The sequence below is a fragment of the Triturus cristatus genome, chromosome 9 (genome assembly GCF_964204655.1).
Source record: "Triturus cristatus chromosome 9, aTriCri1.1, whole genome shotgun sequence".
Classification (NCBI taxonomy): domain Eukaryota; kingdom Metazoa; phylum Chordata; class Amphibia; order Caudata; family Salamandridae; genus Triturus; species Triturus cristatus.
In genome coordinates this window covers 686,484,941-686,500,880 of record NC_140592.1, presented here as the reverse complement: position 1 = coordinate 686,500,880, position 15,940 = coordinate 686,484,941, and the positions used below count along the sequence as shown (strand labels likewise).

The 15,940-nt window shown below is 42.6% G+C and overlaps 1 protein-coding gene across 1 annotated transcript in view; it reads right to left on the bottom strand.

Annotated features, from left to right (window-relative positions):
• Window positions 1-15,940, bottom strand: part of ITPKC (inositol-trisphosphate 3-kinase C) — a 506,565-nt gene that overhangs the window by 171,834 nt on the left and 318,791 nt on the right. Inside the window, exon 4 of the mRNA XM_085625774.1 lies at window positions 1,465-3,069. Coding sequence (XP_085481900.1) covers window positions 1,465-2,883 — 1,419 coding nt within the window. The 5' untranslated portion in view covers window positions 2,884-3,069. The remainder of the gene's footprint in view (window positions 1-1,464; window positions 3,070-15,940) is intronic.

Here is a 15,940-nt window from a genome sequence, read left to right as displayed (position 1 = left end):
TTCTTCTCGGTCAACCCCTGATCTGATTCTCACACAGCTGTTTTCCTGAACTAATTGTTGTCTGTTATCAACAAGATAATGTTGTTAAGCGCTCTGATAACTTTGAATCTTTCCAGTGCAATATACAACTCTCATAATAATAATAATAATAATAATACATATTCTCACATGCCCTAAATTCAACATACAGTTATCTACCTGGTTAAAATTTAAAAAAGGGATCATCCAGCCATCACTAGGTAACACAAGTTTAAGGCACAATGAACTGTTCACGTGTGCATTCTCTTCAGATGAAGCCACCATTCCTTAATATTAAGAAGTACTGAAACTATCCAGTGCGTAGACTCAGAGGCCAGGCGCCATCAGATAATGCGAGACTCCAAGCAATCCTAACAATTCAAAAACTTACAGGAAATGTTCTGATCTGCATCCCTGAAAGTACAACTGTACAGTACAGGAACCATAGAAATCACCACTAAGTAGGCAAACCCAATGGAAGTGCCATGTAATCAAGCAATGGTCCTAACATCTGTAACACTGATCAATCTTCCAGTCAGCACTCTGAAGTGAAATTACAGGGATACGCACTTGTCAAAACCTCAAAATATAGACATTGTGTCCCACGTTCGTCCTACCCCAAAAACTTGGAGGTCCCACGATACCAAAGACTTCAGAGAGGTGATAGAACTTTCACAGATTAAGGTAAATTCTGGCAGATATGATGGAGAACTTGCCTGTACTGCTCTTTGCCAACGTGGAGAACATACTTTGATTCAGAAAAAAGATAAAAGTCTAGTACATCTGTCTGCTCTCTTATAAACTATCACATATCAAAAAGAGTCAAGAATGTGCTTAACATAATTATTGAATGAGCTCCCAAACACACTCTCATAGAGTATGCTTCTGGTGGTCCTGACTTTTTTTTAAATGTCTGCTCTACCAGAACCTCTCAAAGTCTTCCTGCATCAAACACCACCAAAAGGTTTGACCACAGAGCTATGATCCAGGACACTCTTGAAAATGGAATTATACTCACTTTAAACATACTGAGTGTAATGTTGATAATAGCCGCTAAGGAATACTGAAAAGGCTCACATTTCACAGCTGGTAAATACAGTTCTGTAAGTCCTACTGTAAAACTGTTGCATTGCAAGGTAGCATTTAGGGCACAACAATACTCCACCATTTAAATACAACTAGTAAACTTACAATTTAACACTCCTTCTTCTAAAATGACTATTTGAGCTGGAATTGGAGTTTACAAATAATGTAACCATAACCCACAGTCTAACAGCAATGTATCAATTCTGACCACAAGGTAGTACAAATGCTCAACTATCCCAATTAACCAACTGTTCCCTCTTCATTAGGTCTCCAAGAGCCTGGCAGGATGCTTACACCATAGCTTTCCTGTGTAAACACAACACAAACAGAAGAGCCATTTTAAATAGCAGCGGTGCTTACTCTTACGCAGTCTTCTGGGCTACCTCCAAGGGTAGGGATTAGGTGGTGCCCACTGTGCTCCAGGTCGCTTCCACCAAAATCATCCTCTGATTCGTCAAATGAAGAGGCAGAGGAAAGGCCTGCAGAGGAGGAGCTGGACATCTTACGGAGGAAGAAATATGGTACTGGTGAGCCCCCGCAGCCGCTGTCTGAGCACGGGGACTCCACCTCACCCAGTCCCTTGGGATCAGGGCCTAGCTCGCCGTGGTGCAGGCAAGGGATGCCATGGTCCTCGTTAAGGCTCCGGCATGGGCTGGGCTCCTGGGTGACTATTAGCTGCGGGATGGGACCTGAAAAGTTCAGACCCTTGGGAGTCCTTCTCTGTTGGAACTGAGAAGCTGGATCCACCTGGGAGGCCTCCTCAGTCCAAATGGCAACCTCTGGTGTGATATCAGCAGAGGTCCTGTCACTTTCAGCACTCCAGGTCTGTGGGAGTACTACATCCTCCAACCTCCTGTGGCTCTCTGTGAAGGCTGGGGCTGGGCTCTCTTGGACCACAAGGCCTATCCTTGTGCTGCTGTGGGCACCTATTTCTAAAGGCTCTCCAATAAAACTGGAACCGTCATCTTGTGGTACTTTAATACAATCATTGTTGCCTCTCTTCTGCTCATTCAATGTCCTAACTTGTGAAACACTCACAATGGAGTTGCTCTTTTCCAGAGATGGGATCTGTATTGTGTCTGTCCATTCTTCATAGCACATTGTAAATCCAAATCCCTTATTGATGGGCACTGATGGCTCCTTCACTGTACAATCTTGAGAGCTCCTTTCTTCCTTAGTTATCTCCAGAAGGCTTCCTGGTTCCTTCAATGTTCTGTCCTGGGAAATCTGTGACTCACTTGTAGACCCACTCTGAGAACTCCCGTACTCCTTTGCTGTCTGCTGTTCCCTCATATTCTGGGTCTCCCTGTGGAGCACCTTCAAAGGCTGGACCACATGCTGCTTTTGATGCTGTCTCCTGCCAGTGTCCAGCTTTGAGCTCACTTTACCACAGATGGTCCCCTCCTGGTCAATCCTGAATTTCACCTCCTCCTTTATGTCCTGCCCTGTTAGCTGAGGCTCCTTTTGACCCTCTCTCCTGCCATGTCCTTCCCGCTCTTCTCCGCCCAACTTCAGTCCCGTGTCATCCTGTCCCTCCTGCTTCATGTCCCTGGGCAGGGTCCCATTCAACTCCTCCCTGGTTTTACCTTTGTCCTGCTGCAGCAGAGGTGACACTTGCTCCCTGCTCCTCCACTCCTCTTTCTCCCTGCTAGGGATCCTATGGATTTTCATTCGCCGTCTCTTCTTCCTCCTGTGCAGGCTACAGTCCAGGCATAGTGTTAAAGACTTCTTAGTCGTTGCCTTCTCTTTCCTCCCGCATTTGGATGTTCTTTGGCCCATGTTGGGAGATGTATCCCTTGTCGTTGGGTGATGATGTACTTTTGTAGCAAGGGTTGGTGGCTTTGAAGGGACGGTGCCACCGGCTGCTCTCCCAGGGCTCTGATTTCCAAATCCAATCTCCTGAATTAGCTCCTTCTCCAATCGTGATTGCTGTTCAAGAGAACTGCAGAAGGTTTCTCAGGACTTCTGCAGATTAAGAAATATAAAAAAGAAAATAACATTATTACCACTCATAGCAAACAAAACCATTAGCACACACACACACTTGTGGTACTTATTTTGCAAATGATTATTGTACAACCTCCTCATAAGCGTGCATGCAATAAGGCCCTGCTTTACAGGCATGAACACATGTACATGTATTTCTTTGAAATTGAAAGAATTTATTTTACACACAAACTATCAAAACTATATCTCTGTGGTCTATATATAATATGAAAGGTAATGTGGTCTGACTTGTCTCAAGAATCAAAGTGTAAATGAAGAAAGTCACACTTCACTAGGAACTGAGTGTGTGGTTTAATAACAAGCTCTGAAAACTCATCTTTTCCCATCTCCCTAGGTTTGGTAGTTCATGCCCTCGGTCTGTCTCTGTGATGTCTCGATGGGCTCTTTACTGTTAGTGGCCTTTATTGCTTTTAGCGCCGGGACACCCCTTTGCTGGGGAAGCTGTGCGCTCTACAAATCAGCCTAACCTAACCTAACAAGCACTAGGAGAACTGTTAAACGGAGTGGCCACAACCTTGTAAGGACTAGGGAGGGAGGAAATTCCGCTCCACTAGCAAAGTTTGAGGAGTTTTTCCCACTCCACGTTCTGTTTCTATCGGAGTTACAGAAAAACTCTACCAACCGCCGCATGGCAGAATATTTTCTCAAGGACAGATTTGTGTCCCCTAGTGCAATTTTTATGGGCGCTAAACTGCCTCCTGGCGAGATTTCTCAACGTGGATGGGCGGGCAGGTCGCGATCGTTCGCATTGAGGAAGCTATCGCTCAAGTAGAAATTCTACTTGAGTTAAGGAAAGAAGCAGCACCCTCTGGGGCAATGTGTGGTGCTGTTTGCACTGATTTTACAGCAGGGAACAAGCTCCCAGTGCTAAAAATCTGAGCGAGCAGCACAACGCACCAAATTCCACCCTTGGACCTCAGAGGAATCTGGCGGATTTGTCTAGGTACCTCCGCAGAATTCCACAGAGTGAAACTCTGCGAGTTCTGCCCACCCCTAGTAAGAAAATTACCGAGACGGTTGCTGCTGCCTTCTTTATGTTATGTTATGTTATGTTATGTTAGCCGGATTTGTATCGCGCACAGCTGCCCCAGCAAAGGGGCGTCCCGGCGCTTGAAGCAAGAAATCGGCACACAGACAACCCAGTGGGCAGGTGAAGGCAAAGCCTAAGCGCTCAAAGAAAACAGGAAGGTCTTAATGGCCCTCCTGAAGATCAAGAGATCATCAATGGCCCGAATGTGGACAGGAAGAGAGTTCCAGAGCTTGGCGGCAAGCACACTAAAAGAGCGGCCCCCTGCTCTAACCTTTTTAAAGCGTGGAACTAAGGCCATATGGGACCCAGAAGATCTCAGAGTACGTGAAGGTACATACGGCAGAATAAGATTTTCCAAAATCTGAGGGGAAGAGTATTTCAAAATTTTGAATGAGAGGCAAAGAGATTTAAACTTAATCCTCTGGGATACAGGAAGCCAATGGAGTCCATAGATAGTTTTCTTTGCCAAGCAAAATCTCGGCAAGCCAACCAGAGCCCTGGCGGCAGCGTTTTGAACTCGCTGAAGTCTACAGAGTTCAGCCTGATTGACTCCAAGTAAAAGAGAACTAGCATAGTCCAATCGAGACAGTACAGTGGCCTGTACAATAAACTGTCTGGTAGGGGCGTCAAAGAATTTAAAAATAGATCTGAGCCTACGGAGAGTACCGAAGCAAGTGGCAGCGATTTTCTTAGTATGGGAAACAAAACTAAGTTTAGAATCAAGCCACATGCCTAGGTTCTTTACCTCGGCAACTGGGAGAGGGGTAGGGCCAAGCTCGGAAGGCCACCACTGATCACCCCAGAGATGACTCTGCTTACCAATAATAAGCACCTCCGTTTTTTTTGCATTCAGTTGCAAACAGTTCTCAGTTAACCAACAAGCCACTGATCTAATTCCCTTACAAAACTTGGTAGCCTCTAAATCAGAAGCCCCACTTATGGCAACCGCCAGCTGAGTGTCGTCAGCTTAGGACACCATGGTCAGATTGCATTGCTTGGCGACTTCAGCCAGCGGCTGGACATAGATATTAAAGAGTGTGGGGCTCAGGGCCGATCCTTGCGGAACGCCCTGGGTGATAGAGTGGGGTTTAGACAGGTGGGGCGAAGTAGCAACCCTGAAGGTACGACCAGATAGAAACGATCGAAACCATTCAAGTGCCACATGCTCGACACCAACCTCAACCAGACGCTGAAGTAGAATTGCGTGGGAAACGGTGTCGAAAGCGGCACTCAGATCTAAAAGCACCAGGGCTACCGTTTGGCCTAAGTCCACCAGAGTTCGTATATGCTCGACCATAGAGAGAAGCGCAGTCTCAGTACTATGGCCAGAGCGAAAGCCATTCTGGGTGAGATTTAAGATATTAGCAGAATGGATGTGGTTGCAGAGAATAGTATTAACATGGGCCTCGGTCAATTTAGCCACCCACGGAAGAAGGGAGATTGGGCGATAATTTTCAAATTTTTGAGGATCTAATGTCGGTTTTTTTAAGATGGGAATCACCTGCGCTTGTTTCCTGCTGACCGGAACCGAGCCAGATGTCAAAGATAGGTTGACCAAATCCCGTAGCGGAGGAAAGCAGAGTGTCGCTGAGTCTCTAAACTGAAAAGGGCGTAAAGGATCCATAGGAGAGCCAGATTAACTTTTGTTGCGATTTTAGTAAATTCCTCCATCGAGAGCTCAGGAAGAGAGCACAAAGACCTAGTAGTTTTCCGGACAAAATCCAATTTTTCCAAAGGCACGGATGGAGCAGGAAACGAGCGGTAAATGGCCTCAACCTTTTCTACAAAGAAGGTTGCCAGGCCCTCACAATGAGAGGCCAAACAGACATTCGCGACTGGGGTTCTACTAGCTGTCAGGTCCTTAAGCACCCGAAATATTAGTTTGGTAGGGTCGTTACTACTATTAATTTCATGAGAGAAGAAAGCAGCACAAGCTTTACAAATCGCTTTATGATAGATTTTTATCCTGGCCTGATACACCAGTTTTTTTCCAGGCAGATAAGACTTACGCCAGGCTCTTTCTGCTTGTTTGCAGGATTTTCTATAGAGCCGGAGTGAATCATCAAACCAAGGATTAGGTTCGGCACGGCGCTGTTTACTCTCGCTTATAGGGATCAGACTGTCTAAGGCTCCCGTCAGCCAGTTACGGAAATGGTCATAACCCGCCTCAACATCCGTAAAGGGATCCAACGGGTGTAAGCTAAGAAGCCGATGAAAGTCTGCTAACTTTAGCTTTTTCCTTTTTTAGATTTTTCCAGGGGCGTTTAAAAGATACAGGCACAGCTACTCTAAGGGGAGAATCCTCAATTAACAGGTGTAGCTCAATAAGATAATGGTCAGTCCAAACCATAGGCCTGGGGATAGCACTTTCACCGTAGATAGATTAGTGAGAAACGGATCTAAAATATGCCCACCAGTATGAGTACAAAGTGTAATTAACTGAGATAGCTGAAGGGCTTCCAGATCAGCAAGAATACTCTTAGTTGCGGGAGAGTGCAAGTCATCAAAATGGAGATTTAAATCCCCAATGATGCTAAAGTTGGCCGTCTTTAGAGCCAAAGCACTGACGACTTCAGGCAGAGCCGATCTAAATGCCGCATCAGGTCCTGGAGGACGGTAAATAAGTAAACCAGAGAAGGTAAAATGGGGACTAACAGAGATGCGGAAGTAGGCACATTCGCAGCCATCTATATCCAAAGGCGTCCAAAGGCAAGTGTAACAAGACTTAATCACAGCCGCAATGCCCCCACCGCGTGAACCGCGGTTATGTGTATATATCACATACTCCGAAGGAAGAGCAAGATTGATCGCGACTAGGGCTTCATCATGCGGCCATGTCTCAGACATAAATAGAATGTCTGGGCTTTCCTCCGTAAGAAATGTGTAAATATCCATATGATGTTTAACCAAGGATCTCACATTGAGATGACAGATCTTAAAGTCAAGGGAAACCGGTGGGATCGTTGGTGACGGATTAGAATACACTAAACACTCAGGAGGACTAGCCCTATGGCCACTAATGAGACCAGGAGATGTAAGCCTGAAAGCACACCCCGGACACTGATAAGGGCCGGAGAGAGAATGTACGCAAACCTGAGTACAGCGCGACGCACCTTGGAATCTGAGTAACTCCTCCCGCGAATACATTCTGAGTGGACACAGAGGCCTGCCTCGGGCCCTGACTCGGCGCGGACATGAAGTTGTAGCTGTTAGTCACAACTTGCTAGCTGAAGCTTTAACAGATGGGTTATTAAAGAGTTGGCTCCAGTGCTGATGAGAAATGGTATAACAACAGGGGAAAATAACTACAATTTTGTGACACTGGTCCTTCGCAATTGATTATAGGCACCATTGTCATGCTCCTAGCTCTGTTTAAGGTTGTCGGATGGAAAGTTGCAAGGCATGTCTTGTTTGTCAAAAGCCCCATTTTAGGTTGCATGAGGATTTACATAATATTGCCTTACAAGAAAACTGGGTGATGAGTCAATTACTTTTCAATCATAATACTGTAATCAGTACTTGTGAACGAATCACATTACCACTAGGTAAGTGAATGTGCCAATTTAATGGGAGGCACCAGAGGCCAGTAACAGTCAGCAAACACTCCAACTGAATGGACCTCTATAACCTACCAAACAAAGAAATCCTATCTACTACACACTTTCCCCTTTGGAAAGAAAAATAGAAAAATAATCACCTTCAATAAAAGAAAGAATGAAGAGAGGAATCCAAAACAAGAAACATCCTAATTTTTATAAAGCTGCTGCATGGAAATATCACACTTGTGACAATCCCATCATTTAATACATCAGATAGTCATCAATTATTTTCAGAACACATTTGTTCCTGAAACCTGATTATTCCTCAAGTGCACAACTCTCTTTGCAAAGTGCCTTAGAATTTGGTGTATAACCTTTTTTACACGCTATCCTAGACAGTCCAGTTAATGTGACACCCAGTTGATGTGACACCCAAATCATAATGCTGTCCATGTAATTACACCTTATCCTTACATTGAAGCTCTGTACTCGTCATACCTCCTGGACTATCGTGTTTGGATCCACCACCTAAAACAGCAAAATCACTTTACCAAAATGTTCATCTTGTGTGAAGTGCCTTCGTTCACCATAGCAACTTTTCCCAGATTCCACCCGGGATCTATTACTCAATAACCTGACAATGTACAACCACAAGAACTTGTAAATGTCCTTTAACATTCAGGCCTGACTTTATTGCTAACTGACCCCGTCCACTATGAACCTATTAATTCTTTCCAATAACCAATTCATATTAGGAGTGTACAAAACTGTACGTTTATGCTTTATTCCCAACTTCTTGAACAACTCCTGCAATTTATAAGTTGCAAACTGTTTAGTATTGTTCGATGTGAGAGCAAATCTTTCCCTCAAAAACTCAAGTCCAGTATCTGTATCAGGAGTGGTTAGCCAATTTAATTAAACTCATCTGGAAAAATAATGAACCATAACCAAAGCCCCTCCTCACTTTGTTCAATACCCTCAGGCAGCCTCAACAGATCCATGGCAATTTCTTCCATGGTCGATCTGGTAATTGTTTAATCACTTTTTCCACTACCCTAGTTTTCAACACAATGACACACCACACAATTCTTAACAAACAACTTAATTTCTGAGTCCATATATGGCCACCAGAATACTTCACTGAATTTTTGGCCAGTTCTCGTCTCACCAATGTGACCAAAATACGACAACTCCAAGATTTGAGATCAAATACCAATGGGCACAACAAAGTGATTACCATTCATCATCACACCATCCTGCACAGACAGTTCTTCTTGTATCTTACAATACACTTGTAACTCTTGTGATAATTTAATTTTTCTAGGCTTTCCACTCAACAGATAATTCTTCACTTTGTTCAACATAACGTTTTGTAAACTTGCTCACGTTGAGTCCTCTTTGGTCAGTATTTGATTTACTCCTGCCACCACATCGACAGAAGCCACCACTCCCTCTTCTCTAATGACTGTCGTCAACATAACATACTGACATATAGGCAACCTCGAAGACAATCTCCTCTGACACTGCAATACCCCTTACCCACTCTATTTTGAGACAAAGTTAACACAAAATGGTTTTGATCAGTTCTTAGCTGAATCATTCCTCCCTGCAAATATGTTGTGGCATCTTGCATTTCCATTTCTATGTGGCACTTTGCATTTCTATTTCTGTATTGGTTGCTATGCATGTCATAGTGGTTGCGTTGTCAAGTATGACATACTGATGTTCTAAGAAGGTGGTTGGAGGCAGTTGGAGAGCTGCGAGTAAGCTGTTTGGATCTAATGACATGTTGCTGGATAGGATCTTCTTATGAGAAATAAAAGTGACTTTCTTCAACTTTACTACGTGTTGAACCTGATGTCAAATATTACACTGGCGTAGTCGGCAGCTTTTGGAAAAAAGAAGAAGATCCTAACACGCGTCATCTGAAAAGCAAAGCGTCATCTGTAAAGCGAAGCGGCACCTATTTCATCAAAGGATTTAGCGGCAGCTGTTTTCTCAAGGAAGTTTCAAGCTGTGTCATCATTGAAGGAAAACGGCAGCTGTTTCACTAAGGGAGTTGTGAGTGTAAGTCCGTAATGGTTGCGTGATGACTTCGGTGTTTGCTTTCCGAGGAGTTTAACAATTCTGCATTTGGACTTAGCAACGGTAGACACACAGTGCTGTGTTGGTTTCCGGAGCGTGCTGATAATTTTCATCTCGCTTCTCCGTGTCTTTGGTGTGCCACTCAAGAGTTCACTAACTAGCAGTTTTCGACACACAGCACGGATGGGATATGTGGCTTTCGGTGTGTGCTGCTAATTCAAGTGCACTATTGGAACTTTACATCGCTACTTGAATACCAAATGCTGTTACTCATCGTGTGTGAATGTTTTTCAGGAAAGCGGTTCTTCAAGGTAAAATCAAAGTTACTGTTTAAAAACAAACAAGCAAGGAACTCACACTTCACGCGACGTTCCAGTTCTCAGTTACGTTGATGCTTGACAACAAAGGTCTTGGGAACGCGCTGCGCATGCTTCAGCGTTACGTCGCTGTGCGTGACTACTAAGTTGGATGTCAGATCGTTGCTTAGCTACGACGCAGATCCTTCTCTGATTCGGCTTAAGTGAGTCGGATTGTTGTTTGCGGTTGCTTAGCTACGACGTGCAATCGTTCGTAAAGTTTATTCAGAGAGTGTGTTGTTAGCCGCGGCTGACGTAATTTGGCTTATGGCTTGTCAAGAAGAGTTGTGACACCACAGAAAGTATCTACACTGGAATCTCCTGTTCAGCTGTGGTAAAGTACTAATGATCCGGTAACTCAGTGTTCGTCACGAGTTGTAGTACTGCTCGCCCATCTTCTTCTTCGAGTACTTCTTGATCTTTGTGTGTTTCTTCAGCGATGCACACGCTTATTCGTTTGTGAAAGGTTAATTGATCCTGCTCACTAATTGATACTGCTCACTCATCGTCATATACTATTGATGTTTGTGGGTTTCTTCAGCGAGGCACACGCTGATTCGTGTGTGAAAGCTCAGTGAAAGCTCATTTGAATTTATTTGTTCCTTTTCAAACAGATTTACTTCAACAGTTTTGTGCTCGTGTTTGCTGTTGTTTGGGCACAATTTTTAAACAATGTGAAGTTTTATGTATGGCTTCAAGAGGTTTCAAGAGTTCTGTTCAATTATAAGTGTGTGTTGCTTGAGCTTTAAAAAAAAAAAAAGATAGTAATTATCTATGTTAAAATAAGTAACGTAATTACAGTTTGAAATTTCAGGTTTAGATTTAAACAATGCAGAACGTCACTGCTGCCCCATTTTTTTTAGCATCTCCTGGTGAACCCCCTATAAAATGGAAGAAATGGAAAAAGGTGTTTGAAAGATATGCGAGGGTGTGTGGTGCATCTTTAGGTGCTGAAAGGAAAACCTCATTGTTGCTTCATTGTTTGGGGTCTGAAGGGCAAGACGTTTTTGATCACCTACCTGAACTGTCTACTACAGAGGCACGAGGGCTTAATGAGTATGAAATTTGTATATGTAAATTAGATAAACATTACTTACCCAAAGTTAGTACTATTTTAGAGAGGTATCATTTTGGGAAAAGAATGCAACGTGAAGATGAAACTGTGGAAAGTTATTTAACTGATTTGAGGAAATTAGCTTCTTCTTGCAGATTTGAGGGTCTAGTTGATGAGCACTTGCGTGACCAATTTATGTTGGGCTGTAATATGGACAAAGTGCGAGAGGAACTTTGGCTTAGAGATGAGCCCAATTTGGATGAGGTCATAGCTGTGGCAAAAAGAATTGAACACTCACTGAAGTGTGTGGCTATTATTAACAAGGACAAGACTACTGATCCCAAAGTACAAAGTGTGAATGAAAAGAAGGATTCATATAAAATAGAGGATAAGGGAAAATTTGTTAATAACAAAGGTGCAACATCTAGTTTTACTTCCTCATTTAAATGTTATAGGTGTGATAAATCAGGTCATCTAGCGAATGATCGAAAATGCCCTGCTTTGAATAATATCTGCAGTAAATGCAAGAAAAAGGGACATTACCCGTCGGTTTGTAAAACTAGACCTGTCCCTAGGGTTAAGAGTATTGATGTTTGTGAGGGTAAATGTTCACCAAAAGGCTATGAGGAGGTTGAATGTGGACAAATCATTTCGCAAATAAGTTGCTCTATCAATAAGAGGACTTGTCCGTATGATGAAATTCTAGTTGATGGCATCCCCACTCGTGTTTTGTTTGACTCCGGTGCTAAGATTACGATTGTGTCAAATGAATTTTATTGGAATAAGTTGGAACAAAAGGTGAAGTTGTTGAAGCCTGACATATCTCCAGTGGCTTATGGAGGTGAAATTATTAAGTTACATGGTTATTTCTGGGGTATGATTGAATTTAGAGGCAGGATGATATCTGGGAAGGTGTATGTGTCGAAAAAAGGTGACAGTTTGATAAGTTGGTTTCATCAGGGTGAACTGGGTGTTTACTTAGATCCTAATGCTGTGCCTCAAATTTTGTTAAAAGACCAAGTGTGTGTGGTCAGTAACTCTAGTGATTGTGATTTTACCAGGATGTTGAATTTGGAGTTTCCAAAGGTATTTAGTGAGGGTTTAGGATGTTTGAAAGGGTATCAACATAGGATCAAACTAAAGAATAATTCGATACCGCTGTCCTGCAAAGTCAGGGGCGTACCTTTGTCTGTCAAGGATGAGATGATGAAGGAATTGGAGAAGTTGAAGAGAAATGGTATCATTGAGGAGGTGGAAGGTACTGAATGGCTTTCTCCGGTGGTTGCAGCAAGGAAGGCCAATGGAGATTTGCGTTTATGTATTGACTTGCGCCAACTGAATAAGAATGTGGTTGTTGACAAATATCCTTTACCTAACATCGGTGAGTTACTCTCGTTATTGGGGAAGGCTAAGATTTTTAGTACGATCGATCTAACGTCAGCATACCACCAGGTTGAACTTGAACCTTCTTGCAGAGATTTAACGGCGTTCATAACGCCTTTTGGAACGTTTCGTTTCATAAGGATGCCTTTTGGATTGGTCTCTGCGGCCTCAGTTTTTCAAAGGGTAATGGAAGGTTTACTTAAAGGCGTTGAGGGAGTGTGCATCTATCAAGATGATATTCTTGTTTTTGGTGATGATTTGGAGCAACATGATTCACGGTTAAGGGATATTCTTTTAAGGTTGAGTGATGGGAATTTGACGATAAAGATTGAAAAATGTAAGTTTAGAACAGACTCATTGAATTATCTTGGACATAACATTTCTGGCAGTGGTGTCAAACCCAAGGAGGATTTAGTTAGTTCTATTCGGAAGTTGTCGGCTCCTGGCTCGAAGGATGAACTTATGAGTTTTCTTGGCATGATAGAGTATTATGCAAAATTTGTTAAAGGATTCTCTGAATTAACTTCTAACATGAGACTGCTTCTCAAGAAAGGGACCAACTTTGTGTGGTCTAGTGATTGTCAGGAGGAATTTGTGAGGATTAAGGAGAGGTTAGCGATCGCGCCGTTCTTACAGAGTTTTGACACTAATTTGAAGCCTATTTTGACAACTGATGCGAGTGACAAAGGGCTTGGTGCTGTGTTGCAACAAATGAGTCCTGATGGTATGAAGACCATCCTGTTTCTGTCACGTGGTTTAAAGGATCCTGAAACCAGGTATTCGGTTGTTGAGCGTGAGGCGTTGGCAATTTCTTGGGCAATTAAGAAACTGAAGAAATTTCTGTGGGGTGTAAGTTTTGAAGTTAGAACAGACCATAAGCCTTTAGTGGAAATTTTTGAGAACAAAGGTTTGGACTTAATCTCGAGCAGAATAACAAAATGGATCATTGGTCTTCAGGAATACTCTTTTTCAATCAAGTATATTCCTGGTGTGGATAATGTTGTTGCGGATGTGTTTTCGAGATTGGGGTCTGAGGGGTGTTCTGATGATAGTGATTGTGATGATTGTGATGATGTGGTCTGTGTGGTTGAATGCAGTCATATTTCTCAAGAGAAGTGGGTTGATGAGGTTGCAAGAGATGATACTCTTAAAGAGGTGATGAATTTGATTCAGACCAACTGGCTGAGTGTGAAAAGTGGCTCGGATGGGTCTAAACCCTTTTGGTATGTGAGGGATGAGCTATCTGTGGAGGATGGGCTGATATTCAGGGGCATGAGATTGGTTCCTCCAGAGAAACTTAGAAAGGAGTTGGTAAGTTTGGGTCATGCTAGTCATCCTGGTATTACGAAGACTAAGGAAAGGCTGCGTTCATCGTATTGGTGGCCAGGCATGGACAAGTTCATTGAGAGGCAAATACGGGATTGTGTGTTGTGTAATGTTAGTGAGAAATCAAAGGTACCTAGGGTGCAGCCCATGGTTATTAGATCTCGACCCAAGTCCCCATGGGATGATATTTCGTTAGATAATTTAGGACCCATTAACATGTCTGGGTCTCAGGTGTATCTTTTAGTCATTATTGATATGTACTCTCGTTGGCCTGAGGTGTTTTTTTTAACTAATGTTGACTCTGCTAATGTCATACGGTGTTTGAAACTCTTGTTTGCTAGAGAGGGTTTACCAAAATCGATTTTATCGGACAATGGGGTACAATTTGTATCAAAAGAAATGGAGGAATTTTTAAATTCTTGTGGTATTTTGCATAAGAAATGTGCTCTGTATCATCCAGAGTCAAATGGGATGGTGGAAAGGTTTAATAGAGTGTTGAAGGAAACCATCTCACTTGCTAAAGCTTTAACTTTGGATTGGAGGGGTGAAGTTCTTAAGAAAGTTGAAGAATATAGGAGAACTCCTCATTCAACCACAGGTAAAACTCCATTTTTTTTTGTTTCGAAGGAGAATTCCTAACACTTATTTGGAGCCCAGTTGGCTAAATAAGTATAGTGTGAGGAAGGGTAGAGTGGATGTGTGTGATGAGGATGAATTGAAGGCAAAGGAGGATGTTGAAGTCTGTAAAAGGAAGGAAAACTTTGACAGTAGGAAACGGGTTAAGTGTGTGAAGGTAAAAGTTGGTGATTTAGTGGCGGTTAAGAAACCAGGTCAAGGTGGGAATGCAAATCTGAAATATTTTAACCCCATGACTGTTATCAAAGTTTTTAGGAATGCTATCAAAACTCAAGATCATCGGGTTTGGAATTTGAACAGGGTGGTGGTTCTAAAAGATGGTCATGGCAAAGTGATTGGGAGTGAGTTTCACAGTACTTTGGATAAGGATGCTTTGACGAAGAGTTTGAAGAATCCGGGGGTGGTCTTACGACGTTCTGTGAGACTTTCTTCTCAGCCAAAGTATTTAAAGGATTATGTATAGATATGTATTTTGTTTTCTTGTATGTAGTTTTTTTGTGTTTTCCGTTTGTAAGGAGGGGAGATGTGTGGCATCTTGCATTTCCATTTCTATGTGGCACTTTGCATTTCTATTTCTGTATTGGTTGCTATGCATGTCATAGTGGTTGCGTTGTCAAGTATGACATACTGATGTTCTAAGAAGGTGGTTGGAGGCAGTTGGAGAGCTGCGAGTAAGCTGTTTGGATCTAATGACATGTTGCTGGATAGGATCTTCTTATGAGAAATAAAAGTGACTTTCTTCAACTTTCCTACGTGTTGAACCTGATGTCAAATATTACATATGTCCTTGAGTATTCCACACTCCAGGCACACCCAGAAGCCTCCCTCCCAATCATTGAGTATTTTTGCTCTGCCTCATACAACAGTGCAAATGCTATAGTACATTCTATACCCCATCTCGTTCTCTTTACTCAAGACTGCATTGGAATATCAACCATAATAATACTTCTGGCATCATTAATTTAAGAAGACAGTGGGGTGTCATTAATAATTTCTTTCTTCAGCTTCGTAAAAGCCTCAGCCTACTTCTCCTCCCAATTGTACTTTGACCCTTTTTTAAGTACGTTTCTAAAGACATGGCTAATTCTGCAAATTTCCGAACAAACTAAAAGTATTAATAGAACCCTAAATAAGATCTCAACTTATCTATATTCTCTGGCACCTTAATTATCTCAACTGTTTTCAAAAATAGTTCTTTAGGTGCTATCCCCCCACTGGTAATTCTGTGCCCTAGACATTCCACCTCTGAGGTTTCAAACTGGCACTTCTCAACTTGTGCTGTCAACTCTTTCTTTTTAGCAAAGATTAACGCCTGATACTAAGTTTTACAAGCATCTCAAATGAGTCAGCATACATCAAGATGTCATCCTGGAAGGCACCGACCCCCTCAGTGTCTCCAAAGAAGCAATGCATCAGCGTC